Source organism: Conger conger, chromosome 17 (genome assembly GCF_963514075.1).
Source record: "Conger conger chromosome 17, fConCon1.1, whole genome shotgun sequence".
Taxonomy (NCBI): Eukaryota; Metazoa; Chordata; class Actinopteri; order Anguilliformes; family Congridae; genus Conger; species Conger conger.
Window position 1 is genome coordinate 20646183 of NC_083776.1, and position 17652 is coordinate 20663834.

The 17652-nt window shown below is 42.9% G+C and overlaps 1 protein-coding gene across 1 annotated transcript in view; it reads right to left on the reverse strand.

Moving 5' to 3' along the window:
- kalrna (kalirin RhoGEF kinase a) overlaps positions 1 to 17652 on the reverse strand; it is a 165972-nt gene continuing 148320 nt past the window's right edge. The window contains exons 42-60 of the mRNA XM_061225614.1: positions 17061 to 17147; positions 16733 to 16825; positions 16492 to 16542; positions 16266 to 16343; positions 14720 to 14905; positions 13983 to 14154; positions 13160 to 13401; positions 12156 to 12406; positions 10046 to 10178; positions 8595 to 8654; positions 6076 to 6103; positions 5714 to 5876; positions 4698 to 4819; positions 4479 to 4610; positions 2914 to 3081; positions 2562 to 2637; positions 2085 to 2285; positions 1136 to 1274; positions 1 to 703 (exon numbers count right to left, since the gene is read on the reverse strand). Of these exons, the coding sequence (XP_061081598.1) occupies positions 158 to 703; positions 1136 to 1274; positions 2085 to 2285; positions 2562 to 2637; positions 2914 to 3081; positions 4479 to 4610; positions 4698 to 4819; positions 5714 to 5876; positions 6076 to 6103; positions 8595 to 8654; positions 10046 to 10178; positions 12156 to 12406; positions 13160 to 13401; positions 13983 to 14154; positions 14720 to 14905; positions 16266 to 16343; positions 16492 to 16542; positions 16733 to 16825; positions 17061 to 17147 (2928 nt within the window). The 3' untranslated portion in view covers positions 1 to 157. The remainder of the gene's footprint in view (positions 704 to 1135; positions 1275 to 2084; positions 2286 to 2561; positions 2638 to 2913; positions 3082 to 4478; positions 4611 to 4697; positions 4820 to 5713; positions 5877 to 6075; positions 6104 to 8594; positions 8655 to 10045; positions 10179 to 12155; positions 12407 to 13159; positions 13402 to 13982; positions 14155 to 14719; positions 14906 to 16265; positions 16344 to 16491; positions 16543 to 16732; positions 16826 to 17060; positions 17148 to 17652) is intronic.

The window sequence follows — 17652 nt, forward strand, 5'->3', positions numbered from 1 at the left end:
CACTTCCATATCAACACCTGGCTCAAACCCATGAACCTAAACCTGGGGTGGCCTACCCCTGGTCCGGATGGAGTGAAGGATCCCCCCCCGTCCCCGTTTTTCTCAAAATTCGGGACGGTTGGGAAGTGGGCCAGCGCATGACCCCTCAGCCCAGTCCTCACAGGGTGTGTCCCATGCTGCTGGTCACCAGGCCCTTGATGTTGGTGACGGGTCTGACGTCGTTCAGCTGCCTCCTCCTCTCGATGAAGGAGGCCAGCCGCCCCGTGTCCAGAGGGCTCTTGGAGTGCTCCCCGCTGTGGGCGCTCACCCAGGGGTGCTGCAGGCAGGAGGCCGCCCCCGGCCGTTTTCGGGGGTCCTCCTGGAGGGCCGAGCCGATGAAGTCTCGCGCCGCCTGGCTTACCCCCAGGAAGTAGTCGTCGGGGAAGCAGAAGTCGCACCGGCAGATGTTGACGCAGGTCTCCTCCAGGCTCTCGTCCAGGAAGGGGGAGACCCCGCTCAGCATGACGTAGGCCAGTACCCCCACGCTCCACACGTCCGTGCTCAGGGACACCGGGGCCCCCTGGATCAGCTCCGGGGCCGCAAACTCCGGGTTCCCCAAAAGAAGGTGCACATAGCGGTGGCCCGACACCTGGACCGCATCTCCGAAATCGATGAGCTTCACACACGGGACAGGGACATGGAGGTTCACCAGAAGGTTCTCCGGCTGGTAACAGACATAAGACACAATGTTTACGGAATGACATGACATTACAGTTATTTAGCTGCTGCTTTTCTCCAAAAAGACTTACAGTTGATTAGACTAAACAGGGGCCTATCCCTCCTGGAGCAATGTGGGGTTCAGGGCCTTGCTCAAGGGCCCACAGCTACACAGATCTTATCATAACTACAAGGAGGCTTGAACCACCAGCACCTTAGCCACTAGGCTATAGGCTGCCGGCAGATCAACAAAAAATCTGCAGTGAATATATCTTGTAGTCAAGAAACCTTGCATTAACACAAGAAACTAATTTCAACAAGGGGACACATGGGTGTGTGTAGTAGCCAAGGTGACTAAGCGCTGTCACAAAAATGTGGTACATACATTCTCTAATGGGGCACTTTCACTGCACCTTAAAAAGAGACATTGTACATTCACCTTTACGTCCAGGTGTGCTACTTTACAGGTGTGGAGGTGGCTGAGGGCCTCCAGGGTGTCTTTCACATAGAAGGCCACCTTCTCCTCCATCAGCTCATCGTGGGCCACCAGGTAGTCCAGCAACCGCCCGTCTTCCAGGCTGGAACACAGACACAGAAGTTACCTTTACATCAAACCTTGGAGGAGGAAGGCACATCGCAACACAGGGACTATCCTCAGAACTCGTTCTGTTAACAGGGAAAATGCCCAGTAAGGAAGACATCAGTCACTACATCAATGTGCCTTGCCAAATTTAGGTACATGATTTTAATCTGCAGATGTTGTCAGGCTAAAATATATAGATATATAATAAAAACAATATTATGAGTACATAATCATAGGATGCAACAATGCATCATACTGTATGGGTCCATGGGAGCACATTCTGATGCATTGGGTGTTGAGACTACGGAGTTGTGCAAGCTAAAGATTAATCTAAGTAATAAAAACACACTCTTGAGGAGTTATATCCTTAGTTATCACACACATTAAACCTTTTATATGTATCCTCCAGACGGTCTAAACTGGATCCGAATATTAATGGTAAGTAGCTGTTGCGTTCCTCCTCAATAATTGAAAAGCGCGTAGTTGGAAACCACTGTGCGCATAGACCACACAGAAAACGATTGGATGACAAGCGATATGACGTGAATTAACGGTAATTAGTATAATATTAGCTCGCTTCCTGTTTTTAAAAAAGCGAAATGGAGCAGTATGATAAGACACAATTGGAAGAGGATTGACGATACCTGTATACTTTATCAGTAATTAAATATTCAAAAATACTTTATATTTAATACCGGAAACCAATGCAACCTGCTGCTCAAGTGTAAACGTTCTGCCGTTTCGCGAGTACCGCACATAATGCGAATCATGAGAAACTACGCCGACAACGCAAGATGGCGCTTACAGCTCCAGAACCAACAGGAAGGAGGCGGGCGACTCGTAGGTATCGAGGAGCTGCGGTAGCTGCGGGTGCTGGACGTGACGCAGGATGTCCGCCTCGTGAGCCACCTGCTCCTTCTTCTGCATCTTCTTGGCGATGCACTTCACCGCCACCTCCTTCTTGGACACCTTGTTCAGGCACTTCTTCACCACGGCGAACCTGCCCCTGGAACAGCACAGCAGGGAGGGTCGTGGATGTAGCGTGACTGTACACGTGAAACTAACAAAACCTTAAGTGCGTGAAACTACATTTGGCCATTTTATTCAAGCCAAATAGACATAAAACCTTAATGTACAATTAATTAACTGCAGCAGACAAAAAAGAAGAAGAAAAAAGACAGCTTACCAATACAAAGATGAACACGTGCAGAAAAAGCACCAACATTGTGTGTTTGCTGAACCGTTATAATTTAATCATCTTTAACAATGAAAACAACTTTACCTTCCGATCTCGCTGACTTCAGTGAAAGTTGCTTCAAAGTTGTCTTTCCACTGAATACCCGTCCCGTCATATGAATCTTCAGAGATAAATTAAACAATCTTTATTTTTCAAAAGTACATGACATTTTCCCCATTGCATAATGTTTGACATCACCGAGACTCCAAAAGGTGGCAAGCGTTTAAGGTTTAAAGGACAACTTGTTTTGTGTTATGATGCAGGGTGCATTGTCTGAATCCATGTATGGGGTTCCTGGCCTTTGACACTGGCTGGTGGTAACAGATGTCACTCTGGCACAGTGATTGGTGGTAACGACTGTCACTCTGGCATTGTGGTGGAGACGGATGTCACTTACTCCCGCTTGGCAAGGTCACCATGTTGGAGGGTTCGCTGGGCGGGCTGACCCCCCAGGGGTTGCTGGCGCTGACCCGGAACTGATAATGCCCTCCTGGAATGAGTTCCTCGATTTTCACACACATATCCCCTGTAGTGACCACTACCGACTGCTGCCACACCAGGGAGTCTGCACAGCCAATCAGAGTGAAGCGTGCAGGATGATAGAAGAGCAGGACCAATCACAGTCAAGAAGAAAATAAAGTTGATTACAGAAAAGCACACAGTGTGACCATAGCCTATTACAGGCAAATGCACAAGGTGACCATAGAACAGAACCTATTACAGGAAAATACACAAGGTGGTCATAAAATATGACCTATTACATGCAATTACACAAGGAGACCATAGGGAAAAAACCTATTACAGGTAAACGTACTGGTATAGCATGGACCATAACACCAGTCACATTACAGAGTATCAGGCAGTATAGATATGGAGTGGATTTTGCACAGCATTAATCTTCTCATGACCGTTGTGTCTGCCAATCCACAGAATAGATCGGACTCATCAGAGCATCTGTGATGTGTCACCAAACAGCAGCACCTCAAAACACAGCGCCTGTTCGCTCGTTCATGAAGCCTCTCCCAGGTCTGTTCAGGGCCATGGTGAGAGAGAGAGAGGGTGACAGACTGAAGACCCATCTCTTCACTCTGTACCTTGACTTATTGCTATTAGTTTATTCAACGGTCTGAATTTCTATCCCCTTGTTGTACTTTGTAGTCTAAGGTAGTTGTATTTACATTGTATTTGCATTTGTATTCCTTGCTAATGTAGTTCATCCTAATTCCTTACTTGGCCTATTTGCCATGTGTACAGGAAATTCTGTTTATGGTTGTACAAGTGATTCTTTGTGAACTGTAGCTTATCTGAGCTGCTCTGCATGTTCTAATGACCTTGAAATGCACTTTGTATGTCATCTTGGATAAAGGTTTCTGCTAAATAAAATGTAATTTAACAGGTCAGGGCCACGAAGAATCTTTAGCCCCTTGTATTTTTCACCTTGGTAAATGGTAAATGGTTGGCATATAGCGCCTTTATCCAAAGCGCTGTACAATTGATGCTTCTCATTCACCCATTCATACACACACTCACACACCGACGGCGATTGGCTGCCATGCAAGGCGCTGATCAGCTCGTCAGGAGCATTTGGGGGTTAGGTGTCTTGCTCAGGGACACTTCAACACAGCCCGGGCGGGGGATCGAACCGGCAACCCTCCGACTGCCAGACGACTGCTCTTACTGCCTGAGCCATGTCGCCCCACACCTTCATCCAGGACTTCCAAATTTGTATTTCCCAGTACTGTAGTTCTGTAAATTGTAGATGTCTTGGTATGTTGTTCCAGACTTGGCCTAATATACCTTATGTACTAGTCTTACCTTCATGGCCTGACTACCGATCAGATGCGAATTGTACCTTATCCGACCTGTTTGGTTGTGTTCTATGACCTTGATATGCACTTTTGTATGTCACGTTGGATAAAAGTGTCTGCTAAATGTAATGTAATGGGTCAGGGAGAGGCCTACCTTCCTGCCGGTACTCCACAGTGTAGCTGGACACGGCGCAGTTCCCCGAGCTGGCCGGGGGGAGCCAGTGCACAATCACGGCCGTGCTGCTAGCCTCCTGAGCTACCGGCCTCGCCGGGGCTGCTGGGATACCTGCCCACAAGGGAGAGCGTTTCGTCAGCCCGTCGGCCATTTTACAAACATCTCACACCTCAACCTTCAACGCTCTCGTCCACCTACCTTGCACCTTAATGGAGGCCGAGGAGGAGGCAGTTCCGTGGTCGTTAATCGCCACGCAGGTGTAGATGCCCGTGTCCTGGGGCATCAGGTTGCATATCTTCAGCAGAATATCCCCTGTTTCCCTGGAAACAGGGACAGAAAAAAAGGAGCTCAAGGTGTGTCGGTTTAGCCACCTTACAATGAAAAAGAACAAGGTTGCTTTTTAAGAAACAGGATTCCACGCACTGATGAAGTAAATAACTTGAAGGGACATCCAGAAAGTATAACCAGGTGCTTTTTTAGTAAACAATCAATTTCCCCGAATATGTCCCGAGGACAAAGTGATTATACTAGGCTAAGCCTGTATTAGACACAATTTTCTAATTCATATTCAATGCTATAAATAACACACAGATTCCAGTGGCGTACGCTGGCCTCTCTGTGCTCTGCTGTCAACACTAAACGCTTTATTATCCCGTGTCATCCGACCGTGGTGGATCCGACAGCCTGTCACTACATTCGGAACCTAGGGCGGTCCGTGACTCGGCGCGACGACGGCTTGCATCTGCTCTCGTTCAACTCTGTCAAAACCCCAATTTGCTCCCTTCAATTTGCCCCAAAGCTGCAGTGCGTCGACTTCTCAATCGGGAAATGCAAGCCTTCGTGGAAGCGTTTTAAGAAAGCCCCTCCGGCTCCATCCAGCAACCTGTCTCTGGAAATTAGTTGCGTCAGCCTCCTGGGCCCGCGCTATCAGAAACAAGCCACACACATTCCCTCGTAATCAACAAGGTCCCCCACTCTCTCCCCCACTTCCCACAGCCTTGACACGGACAAGCAGAAATCGCTGCTGTAGGCTGCGATTAACTTATCCGTGTATAAGGTGAAAGTTATTTAGATTTGCCGCGTGAGCCAATGTTTTTTCCGGAAGTTCAAGCACCGAGAGAAAACTGCGTATGGACAATACCGTCACGCCTGTCATTCATTCGTCAGAGTAGCTGCAGCGTGCCTTTAATGTGTCACTTTGTTTCGTTCCATACCTGATGTTTATGGTGAAACGACTGTTGTTGACGACCAGGCTTTGATCTGGTCCCTTCAGTGTGATGTTCGGCTTTGGACGTCCGCAGACTTTGCAACACAAGACAACAGTCTCTCCAAATGCGCACGTCACATCAGCAAGAGGAATCAGGAACTCCGGGGCCACTTGGGTAACAAAGTCACACAAAAAGCTTTCAGCAAAATTTCTTTATTTGCAGAAATTTTGCCTAAATATTTGCTACCCTTTTGCCGCAAAATGTCATTTTGGTTTAATTGGTCTTTTCCACATCAATCGCATCTACACCAATACATCTGAAAATAACGATTTAATAACAAAGCAGACTGAATGATCTTTAAATCTTACCTTCTTGTATAAAATTTGGATTCAGTAACTGCAAAGAAAAAAACATTGTTAGGCTGTGGTAAATGTTTTAAATAAAATCTGAATCACTGATTAAATGTTACTGTACTGCGGACTGATAGATATACATACCTCAAGTGTTTCTGCACAAGACATTTTTAGACATGTTGCCTATGTCAAAGGTATCAAAGGAACAGATGTTCCTATACACAGAGTAGTCTGCACGCTTAAATAGATTAAATTGAGCTCTTCCTGACAGTGTTTTTGAGTCTGTACAGTCTTCAGTGTGCATGCCATATCAGGCTTATTTAGCTCGTTATCCCTCAATGAAATGTGATGCATCATTATATGATGCGAGTTCTGAATATGACCATCAGGGGGCAGTAAAGCCTTGTAAAAATCATTACAATCATGCAGTAGGAAGGCAAGTATTGCTGGGCTGAATGGCCATTATGTTATGTTATGTTTTTATGTGAGAATATAGTTCTGGTCTTCACATAAGCCAACAAGGCATCACATGGCATCCAATCAAACCACACTTTCACTTGCAAAGTAAAAAAAACCTTGAAATAAATCAATGTGCAAAAATAAACTCAATTTTGTCCAGGATTAAGATTAAGGTGTCTCTGTGAAACCTGCCCAAAATGTTTAAACCATCTGCAGCTTTCCTTATAGAGGCAATCCAGTTTATGCAGTCTAAGGATCTGCACTTCAGTAACAATCAGATTTAAGGCAACATCAACTGAACAAATAAAAAAAAGATTGTGAATTAACAATATTTTTCTAAAACAATGAAAACAAAATGCAATATCTAATATAAATACAACCAGTAAAAGGGGGTATCAAATTAATATTATGTAGACATATCAGTTTGTGCAATTACACATGCAATAAATAAATATTTGTAATGGTAGTGCGGCCCTTTATCGCATTGACTTTATACTGTTTGTAGGACCAGCACCCAGGTACATCTGGCACTGAGTTGAGTGTGTTTGAGTAATCTAGTGTCCAACATAACCTACATACTAATGTCCAATGATACTGTGGAAGTGTTGTAAGATGTCTGCCCTTGTAATAAACCACTCCTGGCTGGATACCAATCCAAATTGTGCTTTCTTCCTGACGTTTCCCTTCCCTTGCTTCAACAGGGGAATTCCCAAAATGGCAGGATGAAATAAGGAGGCCACGCCAAGTGGGGTTGGATTCTGAATTATGAAAGAGGAGGGAGCAATTATATATTATACTGCTCCCTCATTCTTCATCCCACCCGACAAGGGTATACAATTCAAGCTTCCACGAAGAAGGGAAATCCCACAAAGCAATGTTCCGGGCGTGAAGAGAGGAGCGAATCGGTGGGCTTGCGAAGGGAAGAGGTGATCATTTTAAAGGAGGAAATCAGGGGTTTGTGAATAATTCATGAGCACATGTTGAAGGGTGGGCGGGTCAAGAACTGATAATTTTACTCAGATACTCTAGCCTACATTTTTCTGTTACTCACTAGTGATTTATAGGACAGGCCGGTGTGCTTTTATCATCACTAAAAATAAGCTAGGGTGGTTATGAATTATTCAGGAACATTCCAAAGTCATCCAACGGAAAAAGAAAATACTTGCGCACGGAGCCGAGGTCGCTATCAGGTAACATTTAGTATGTTGTATAGGCTGCGAGAGCCTTTCAGCTCCATTTTGGTTTGTTTGTCTCTGCTCCCGGTTATGAGCTATGAGCACCTGTTGTTAAGTTTGCTTGTGGCACGTCACAAGGTTAGTCGGGGACATCCCTCCCTCGAGGAAAGACTGCAAGGGAAGTGAATGTACTAAAGTGAATGTACTAAAGTGAATGTACTAAATTGAATGTGCTAAAGTGAATGTGCTAAAGTGAAGGCCTTAAAGTGAATGTGCTAAAGTGAATGTGCTAAAGTGAATGTACTAAAGTGAATGTGCTAAAGTGAATGTACTAAAGTGAATGTGTTAAAGTGAATGTACTAAAGTGAAGGCGTTAAAGTGAATGTGCTGAAGTGAATGTGCTAAAGTGAATTTGATCACGTGGATTTGTGGCCCCTCTTTTCCTCTCTGATTTATTGGACTGTGTTTGGACCCAAAGATGGCCTCCTCTTCCTCTCTGTGGGTCTTCTGAAAAAGTATGGTTCACTTGCTGAAAAGTGTGCTCCAAGAATATATACTCTGCAAAACCCACAGAAATACTGTATGCACATTCTCTGGGGATATTCAGGACAGTACCTTTAGAGAATATTTCGCCTACTTAACTTTCTCATCAAGTGTACTCAATTTGCAGTTTCGGACAAGCATTGCTTTAGGCGGTAGGCAGCATGTTTAGTAGAAAGTACAGTAGTTAGGAGGCGGTTTTGGACACAGCTCTTCTTGTTGTGTGCACAACCTCTATAACTACGAGTCATATCCAGGACAGTGTTACCGAACAGAGACCCCACAGTTTAATAGTGGAAGAGTGAAAACCTGCAGTGTCGAATGGGCAGCATGCATGAATGAGATGGTATACATTACTACCTCCATGCTAGTTTTGGGGTCTAGCTCATCACAATCTGACTCCTCTGAGCTGTGAGACTCCTGTGGTATGGAATGAGAAAAAGCAAAATTAGAGTTATCGCAGCAGCCCATTGGTTCCCAAACTGGAGGTCAGAGGTCATCAGGAGAGGAAGGGACAGCCCACCCAATGCACAGTGCATTTGTTGCCAGTTTGAACTCTAACTCTTAAGAAGGAAAAATGCATTGCTCAAATCTAATTTATTATATGTCACGTACTAAGATTTTGTCAGCTATCAGATTAAGACCGAAGGCCTGAATTGAGACTGTGGAACAGAACACGATTCTCCTGACATCGGTTGCTTGGGAACCATTGAGCATAGTGACAAGTTAATATGAATGCACTGTCGTGGGGAAATAAGAAACAATACCAGGGCACAAAGAAAAAGAAAATATTACATAGAGACAACACAGTACCTAATACAATACACATCTGCAAAACAGATATGGTACGCAATGTTTTTTACAGTCACAAAAGAAATATTCAATTGAATTTTTTTTTTCACTATTATTAGAGAACTTTAATCATATATATTAAATAAACAGCTTTGCACTTTATTTGATTATAAACTGTATATCTTGTATGTGTAATGTATGTGTATTTATAGAAGCTAAAATGGTGGTCTTATTTATGGTGCTGTATGTTGAATTAAGGGCAGAAAATCTTTGTATAAATCCGGCATTTAAAAGAATTAAAATTCTTACAATTCTTCCACAAATACTGCAGACAATAACAGCATTTATTATTTTATTATATTATTTAACCAAAAACCTAATCTTTTCCTGAAACTGCCACTCAATTCAGAAAATGGAGGCATCACCATACCGGAAAGAGTAACCGTTATATGGGGACTGTAGTTTTCAGAGCCTAATTGCACAAGTGATACTACGGCATAATTATCAAGTAACTTAGTATAACTACAGTATGTCATATTAGATTCAATTAAGACAGACTCCAAGGGTCTCAGTTACATGAGTGGCAGTTCCAGTGTGTTCAAGGCTGAACCAGGTGAGACTGGCAAACCATGCTGCTTACACCCAGGGGCCAAAAGGACGTTGTGAGTGGCAAACGCACAAAATAATAATAATAAAGAAACATTAATTTAAATAATAATTTAAAACAGAAAAACACACACACACTACTAAAATAACAGCATTTTTTTTTGTTGAAGGTTCCACGACTGAAATGCATTGCAATTTGTCTACGGCAAACGAGAAATTGTTAGCAACTCGATAACACCACTACATACGGAGCTAGTCACAAAACTTGCCAGTCAAATAGCGGCATTTGTTAGTAACATGCATAAAAAACGGAAAAGGAAAGTAAATATTGAAGGTGCTTTCGTTTTCCACGGCGTTTGCGGCTTTAACACACAGCTGGCACACCGGGCAGTCCTCGATGCCCACTTACTCACTTTAACAGTGACCTTGGTGGTCAAAACCTCCTTGGGCTTACGCAGTCCGTTCTCGACTTTTGCATCACTTTTGCTAGCGCCTTCCTTCTCTGCTCGCTTTCTCACGCGCAGGGTGTGCCACGAGAGAGATTTCCTGTCGTACCAAAAAACGCGTCAGTCAAGGGCACCAATCACATCAGGACAGGGAGGAGGGTGGAGGGGAGAGGGAGGGGCACGCCAACCATATAAAAAATAAAAAAAAGTTTCAAATCTTTTGAAACTTAAGACCTCCAAAACAGACAAAATATATTTTGTTTTGTTTGAAAAAGCAAATGTGAATATTGAATGAACAGTAATAGTGACAAATACTGTAGGTGAATATCCCAAACATATAGGAACTGATGGCAATACCTATAGACCACAAGGTTGATGATATCCCAGTCCCATTTAAAATGGGTTTACAGTATGCTTTTACTGTGCATTGTGTTTTTAGTGTATGTGTATTACCTCTCCGTACTCTTACACCATAGTGGAAACAATTTGTGTGAAAGCAGCAGAAATGTGTCCACTCGGAGGACGTGCAAGATGCTTGACTTTACACTCAAACAGGCTGAATGAAGCTGCTTTGTACACAAATGACTTCTGTTGAGGACCAGTGTGGTTAGTAGAAAAGAAACTAACTAAACATACTGCAAGACCAACAAAACAAGTGAACATAAAGTGAAAAAAAAACAAAAAAAAAAACAAAGAAACAATAAGTTCATAACCAGTGCATTGTTGAAATACTGTTGTAAATTTAATAATTTTTGATTTAAAAAATATTTACCCAAGGGGGCCTTTTTAACTTAAAAAAGATACATACACAATCACTTTTCCAAGAGGAGAAATGATCAACTTTAATGTAGTCCACAACTTAGAAATAGTTAAAGGAAATGAATGGTCAGTCACAATGAAACATTTAACTTTATCTATTTTTTTTTAACTTAAGGAGGAATATTTCATCTGCAACAATAACTAAGAAGCACAACTATTGCAGATACAAAAAAAGATATTTAATTTATTTCAACACCTAAAGATTTAGAAATCGAAATCAACATAATATGACTGCTTTTACATATTTGTTCATCCTTACATTTCGAATTTGGAATAAAAGTGATACAGATTTCCAACTATGTCTAATCGTAAAAGAGCAGAGGGGTTTGCTGGGGAATTGCAGTCTAACTGCAGCCGTATTATCCACCACTGTTAAACATAGCCACGGATGATTTTCCTCAAGCGAAACAAGCTCAACTTACTTTGCTTTGTTAAATCATGCTCATGTCAAAAATTTATTTTACATATTCAAAATAATACATTTAAAATTATCGGTAACATTAGAAGTACAATGATAAACATTGTGACTATCGTTGTATTGCACAACCTGATTTCATTCATTCATGAGTTATTTTTAAATAGTGCAAAAGACTTTATACAGGAATGTACTGGAGAGAGAATTGATAAACAAACAGAAAACATTGTTTACAGTAAACTGCCAACATATCGGAGAACGACAAATCAAAATAAAGGAAATCGTATTTTTCTGAAAATAAAATAAAAATAAGGAAAACAATACAAGCTGTACAAACAAATTGCCATAGACAATAACATAAACTCTCTCCGTTTTGGAGAAATAAGCCATCTGTCACAAGGCGATTTTATTGAGCAAAAAAATATTTTAAAAAACAAAAACAAAAAGGGGTGTTAGAAACGAAAGAAAACTGAAACAATCGTCCAGACCAGTCAGTTCCACATGGATGTAAGATCAGGCTTCCTCGTAGGTTCTCTACACGAAACGGGTCACGGCTCTACGGTCCTTTTCATTCGCTTCAGTTTATTTATGAAATTACTGTAGCCTACGGTTTTCTGTTCTGTCGGTATTTTTTTCTCCTTTTTACACATATTAACAAGAAGAGATGTCAGACTTCCCCTGGGCAGAGATCCAGCATTTAGGAGTTTGTTTGTTCCGGGGGGGGAGGAGGAGGAGGAGGGGGGGGGGGGGTTCGGGGAGGGGGCAAGCTCAGCATCTCAGTACAATCCCAACAGTGCTCCAGTGAGGGGTGGGGTGGGGTGGGGTGGACTGAGGGACACTTACTTGATGCTGCCGTCAGCATTGTCTAAGAGCGTTTTACTGAGCGGCCCCAGGATGTCCCCCGGCAGCCAGCCCTCGGCAGCGGGGGAGTGGCTGTTGGCAGGCCGGTACACCAGGTACATGTTCTGCTGGTTGGTGGCCAGGATCTGCACCATCTCTCCCTGGATGACGCAGATCTCGTTCTCCTTCAGTGCGCTGTAGTCCTGGGTCACCATCATGGTGGAGGACATCCCGTTACATCCGGCCCCGTCGTGCTGCGGCAGGGGGCGAGAGGGGGACACGCGTACGTGGGCGTGGCACGTTACAAACATGCTCACTCAGCCCTGCCTGCGCTCCAACTCTGAGCCTTTTAGCTGTAAGCAGCCTGTGCTTCAACTCCGAGCTTTTTCAGCTGGAAATAGCTTCATGACTATACCAGGGATACTCAACTCCAGGTCCTCTGAGATATTGACTCCAACCATGCATTACACCACCAGATTTCACTAATGAGCTTACTTCCTAAAACCAAGGGGGTAAAATATTTAGTGGAATCAGGTGGTGTAGTCAACGGCTGGAGACACAGTGGTCTGAAGGAACTATGGTTCAGCAGTGCTGTCCGATATCAGAGTTATGCAACAGTTTTCATTAAAGAACAATATGTATATATATTGAGAATTATCACATAGAACAACAGGTATTATTTTAGATTTGGACTGAAATTACTTCAAACTTCCTATTTCAAAAAGCATTATACATTTCTATTAACAGCTCTTACTAACCTGCTCGGTTATATAATATTTGGCAACACTATACACAGTATTGAACAGAAACTCACGCTTGCTTAAATGTGCTACACTTGCCCACTTGCAATTGAGGTCATATCATTTTTATCTGTTTTTTAATTTTTTTTATTATTAGTTGTGAAGCATTTTGAACTTTGAACTTTGAAATGTGCTATATAAATTCAGTAGATTATTAATGATCGTATTTGTTTACAGGAGTAAATATGGCTGACTGAGAGGACTCACCCTGCCAGACTCGATGCGCTCGCCCTGTTTCTGAGGCTCGTAGCAGGGGCTGCCGTTAGAGGTAGATTGCTTGAGAGGCGTGGAGGAGCGGCCTGAGATGGGGGGCTTCTCGGCCCCCACCGAGGTGGAGGAGTGGGGCCTGCTGTTGGGCTGACCGGACCGCCCGCTGCCCGACGGGATTCGGGTGAGGGAGTGAGAGCCGCCCCCCTCCTTCTTCTGGTACTCTATGGGAGACTGTAGGGCTGTGGGGAGGAGGCAGGGTGAGCAGTCACCACAGAGCTCATTTAAGGCTTAAAAACCCCAGTGTACACTTCACTAGACCGGTTTCAATCATATTGGTGAAGTGTCTCTGTGTATTGTGTATGTCTCTGTGTATTGTATAATGTTGTCTCGGACCCCAGGAAGAACAGCTGATTGTCAAAGCATCAGCTAATGGGGATCCTTATAATAGATAAGTAAACAAACCACTTCACAAGACCGGTTTCAATCACATCGGTGAAGAGGTTTGTTTATTTATCTATTATACGGATCCCCATTAGTCAATGCAGCTATTCTTTCTGGGGTCTAAAAGAACATTACACAATACACAGAGACATTGAAGGTAAAACGAGAACAAAACCATAAATTCTGGGTACCTAATCATCAGGATAGCCCATGGTGGTTACGGTATGATTTGAGCTTCTTTTTGAAACGTGCCTTTTTGGCAGGTGCTATAACCTTTATATATAAAGTTTTTTTTACATCATCTATATTTGATTTAAAATTCCCCATTGCAATTTTCTTTTTCTTTTTTTTTTTTGGATGACTTCTCTTGGTCTTTTACCTGACAGGAAGTCGCTCTGGGCGTCCAGCAGGTCGTTAATTTGCTGGATCCAGACCCGCTTTATCTCCTGATTGGCTGCCTGAAGGGTGAAACGCTCCGACGAACCTCGACAGAAGAGGATGAACTTGCAGGGGTCGTTGTCCACATTTGAGTCTATACTCAAGAAGCTCACCTTCAAACAGAATATACAAATCATTTCAAAACAAGTAATATCAATAAAATATCAACAAACAACAGTCAGCCACTATTATTAGCAATCAGCCACTATTAGTGAAATGCCGATGGCTTGACTGTGCTGCAGTATGCAAAAATTCTCACCACTTGATCTTCTTAGAGCCAACAGAATACCAATTGATCCCTCAAGTAGAATACTGGTGCTTTCTACACAAACAAAAGCCCACCTACATGGCTTTGGATATTTATATATCCAGCATGTCAGTAAAACAGCCGGAGGTAGGTGCAGCCTATAGCCTAGTGCAGGGGTGGCTAACCCTTGGTCCTGGAGAGCCGCAGGGTGTGCTGGCTTTTGTTTTCACCATAAAATCAGCAACCGATTCAGAGCCAGGAACCAGATGAGTCGACTTAACTGTATAATCAACTGCTTTAATTAATCAATTAACTGCTGAGTAACAATGAAAGGCAGCACACCCTGCGGCTCTCCAGGACCAGGGTTGGCCACCCCTGGCCTAGAGGCTAAGGTGCTTGAACGCGAGGCGTCTGACCGTAAGCGCTCAGACCTTGATGCTCTTCTTGAACTGGTAGCCGGGCGTGGACGAGCCCTTGCGGAGGAGCTCGCTGAAGATGACGATCTGCTCGAACAGGAACACCCGCCGCTCCTTGCTGCGGGACAGGACGCCCGAATCCTGCTCCGTCACGAAGAAGGTGTCCTGCTGCAGCAGCTTGCCCTGGCTGGTGAGCTTCCCCTGGGGAGGGGAGAGCGGAAACCGGGTCAGTCCTCTCCAAATTCGTTTAACGGTTGCAAAACATTTGGAAATGTCTTCGAGTAGCAGAGAACATTGCTGGCAGTTATCCATTGTAAAGAACTGAAGAGCAAATGACAGCCAGCCACTACTGCACTTCAACACTACTGCCTTACTACAAGTTGTCACTTTTTACTGTAAAGCAGTGTCAGTTACATTACATTACATTACATTATTGGCATTTGGCAGACGCTCTTATCCAGAGCGACGTACAGTTGATTCAGTTGATTAGACTAAGCGGAGCAATGCAGGGTTAAGGGCCTTGCTCAAGGGCCCAGCGGCTGTGCGGATCTTATTGTGGCTACACCGGGATTAGAACCCCTGACCTTGCGTGTCCCAGTCCTTTACCTTAACCACTACGCTACAGGCCGCCCTAGTTATCACTTCAACACCGTAAAGCACAATCAGTCATCAGTTTATGAACACTGCAGGATGAATTGTCAGTCATCACCATCTCCATACTCTGCGAGTAAAATCCCCAGTCAGAGTAAATAACTATTAGTCATCACAACAGAGTCAATACAGACTGCGTTAAGTGTGGTTTGCTACTCTCTATGTCTCAACACAAAGTAGCAAACTGCTATCAGTTATCACTCTGACACAACACTAAGGAGTGCATAACCGTCAGTCACCCCAGCCTGCTGTCTCACACCAGAGAGTAAGTCAGTGTGTCAGTGCTGCTTCTTCCCACACATAGTAATAAAAGTACTGATTATTGCTTATACAGCAGGTCAAGCTGTGGGAAAACCGGAGGCTTAATTTTCTAGAGATTACCCGCGGGTAATCAATAAGTCTTATCTTTCTTGGTCAGACATTGTATATTTGCTGACTGTCATGGAAATATTTAAGGCGTGCAGAGGAAAATAAATTCCACAAAGCCATCACCTGTGTCACCTTGACATGGTTAGATAATCTTCAGCATTAAATTCTAATGCAATGCCCACCCTATCCCTATCTCTTAACCCACATCCACCTCCCCCAGAAAACTAAAAACACAAAACACAAGGACACTGTTCTGGAAAGTAAAAGACATAAACAAGATCATGTTTTACCTCATGGACATTACAGCTCAGGAATTGGTTATTGATTTACACAATACTCTTTAATAAACTTCGTTAATACACAATATGTTACAAAATCTTCCTCTGCTTGAATGGCAGGGAATGGGAATACAAAACAGCTCTACATGCAGTTTCCATAAACTCATTTGCTTCCTTTAAGAACGTCAACACTGAAGACAGATTCATAATTGAGAAATGGACAGTCCAAGGAATTTCACGAATAATAACAATGAGATACATACCTCATAGCCTTGCAGTCGCCCCAAGTTCATCATGTCATTGCATCGCTTGGGAACCAGGAACATTAAATCTACTGCTTTCTGTAAAAGATATATATATATAAATCCGAAATTATAAGATATATTGATAAATGTATGCCAAATAACCTAACTCAACACAATTTGGCATGGCGGAATCTTGGCGTACTGTAGAGGAGGCAAGCATAAGACAAGCTGTTGAGGTTCTTACCTCAATTTCCTGACAGTCAACGCCAGCTTTTGAACTGTACTTCAAGAAGTCCTTGGAGACAGAAGACAAAATTGATTTAATAAAAATTTTGATTTTCCTAAATATTTAAACAGATTTTGATTCTTATGTACAAGCCCTGACTACCAGGCCTCCAAGACTTAAAACAAACAGCTGGCCTACATATCGACTAAATTTAGGGCATTACATAGTACTCATAAAAATGACACGTAAGGGCTTTCACCTTCAGAAGCAGCTGGTACTTGGTTATTCTCTGGATTGGCTTAATGAGAAAGTCACTAATAGATAGTCTTGAGTTTATCTCTTGCTGCACCTCCTACAAGACAAAACAAACATGAAATTATATTTGCAATTGGTAAAAAAGAAGCAAATACTCAGGTACATTAATTCCACATACATCTTCCACAGTGCTTTTGCTGTTATTTTGAAAGAAAGTGATCATATTTACATCAACACTGTGATGAACAAATAATTTAATAGATGGTATTTATGCAGTTAGTTTTATATAGATACTGTATACAGTACAATTACGTTAACTGCAAAATAAATACCTGAAAGTATGAGTCGTATTCAGCGACGATAAACTCAGACCTGGGCTTGTTCTGACAGTAAACCACATACATGTGCAACCGCCTCTCCTGTAACAGAACAAAAACAGAGCACTCCAGAGTTCATCCCTCAGTCCTCAAGCTTGTTTATATCAACTAGTTTGTAAATTAACTAATTAACTTCAATTCAACTTCATTTGCACAGTGTTAGAGACAATGTAATAGACATTTTACAGAAAATAGGAAGTAGGAGGAATTGGGAAAAGCAGACTCTGAACAGCCCAAAGATTTAGTAACCTGAGTATAGAGAGGAAGCCCATTGGCCCGGCGTCAAAAGGTAGACAGATATAATGGTAATGGTAAAGGGGAAACTATTCAAGCAATGGATAAAGAGGTTGGACATTATAGCCTGAGGTATTTTGCGTGTAAACCTAATGTGTAACTCGAAATATAATTAGTTGCTAATAACCCAAACAAATGTACATGATACTGTACAATTACTTTGTGTGGCGTATATTTGCAAAATAAATGGTCTGACTGATTGACACAACAAATCACCTGATTACCAGACAATGATAATGCAAGCCATTACAAA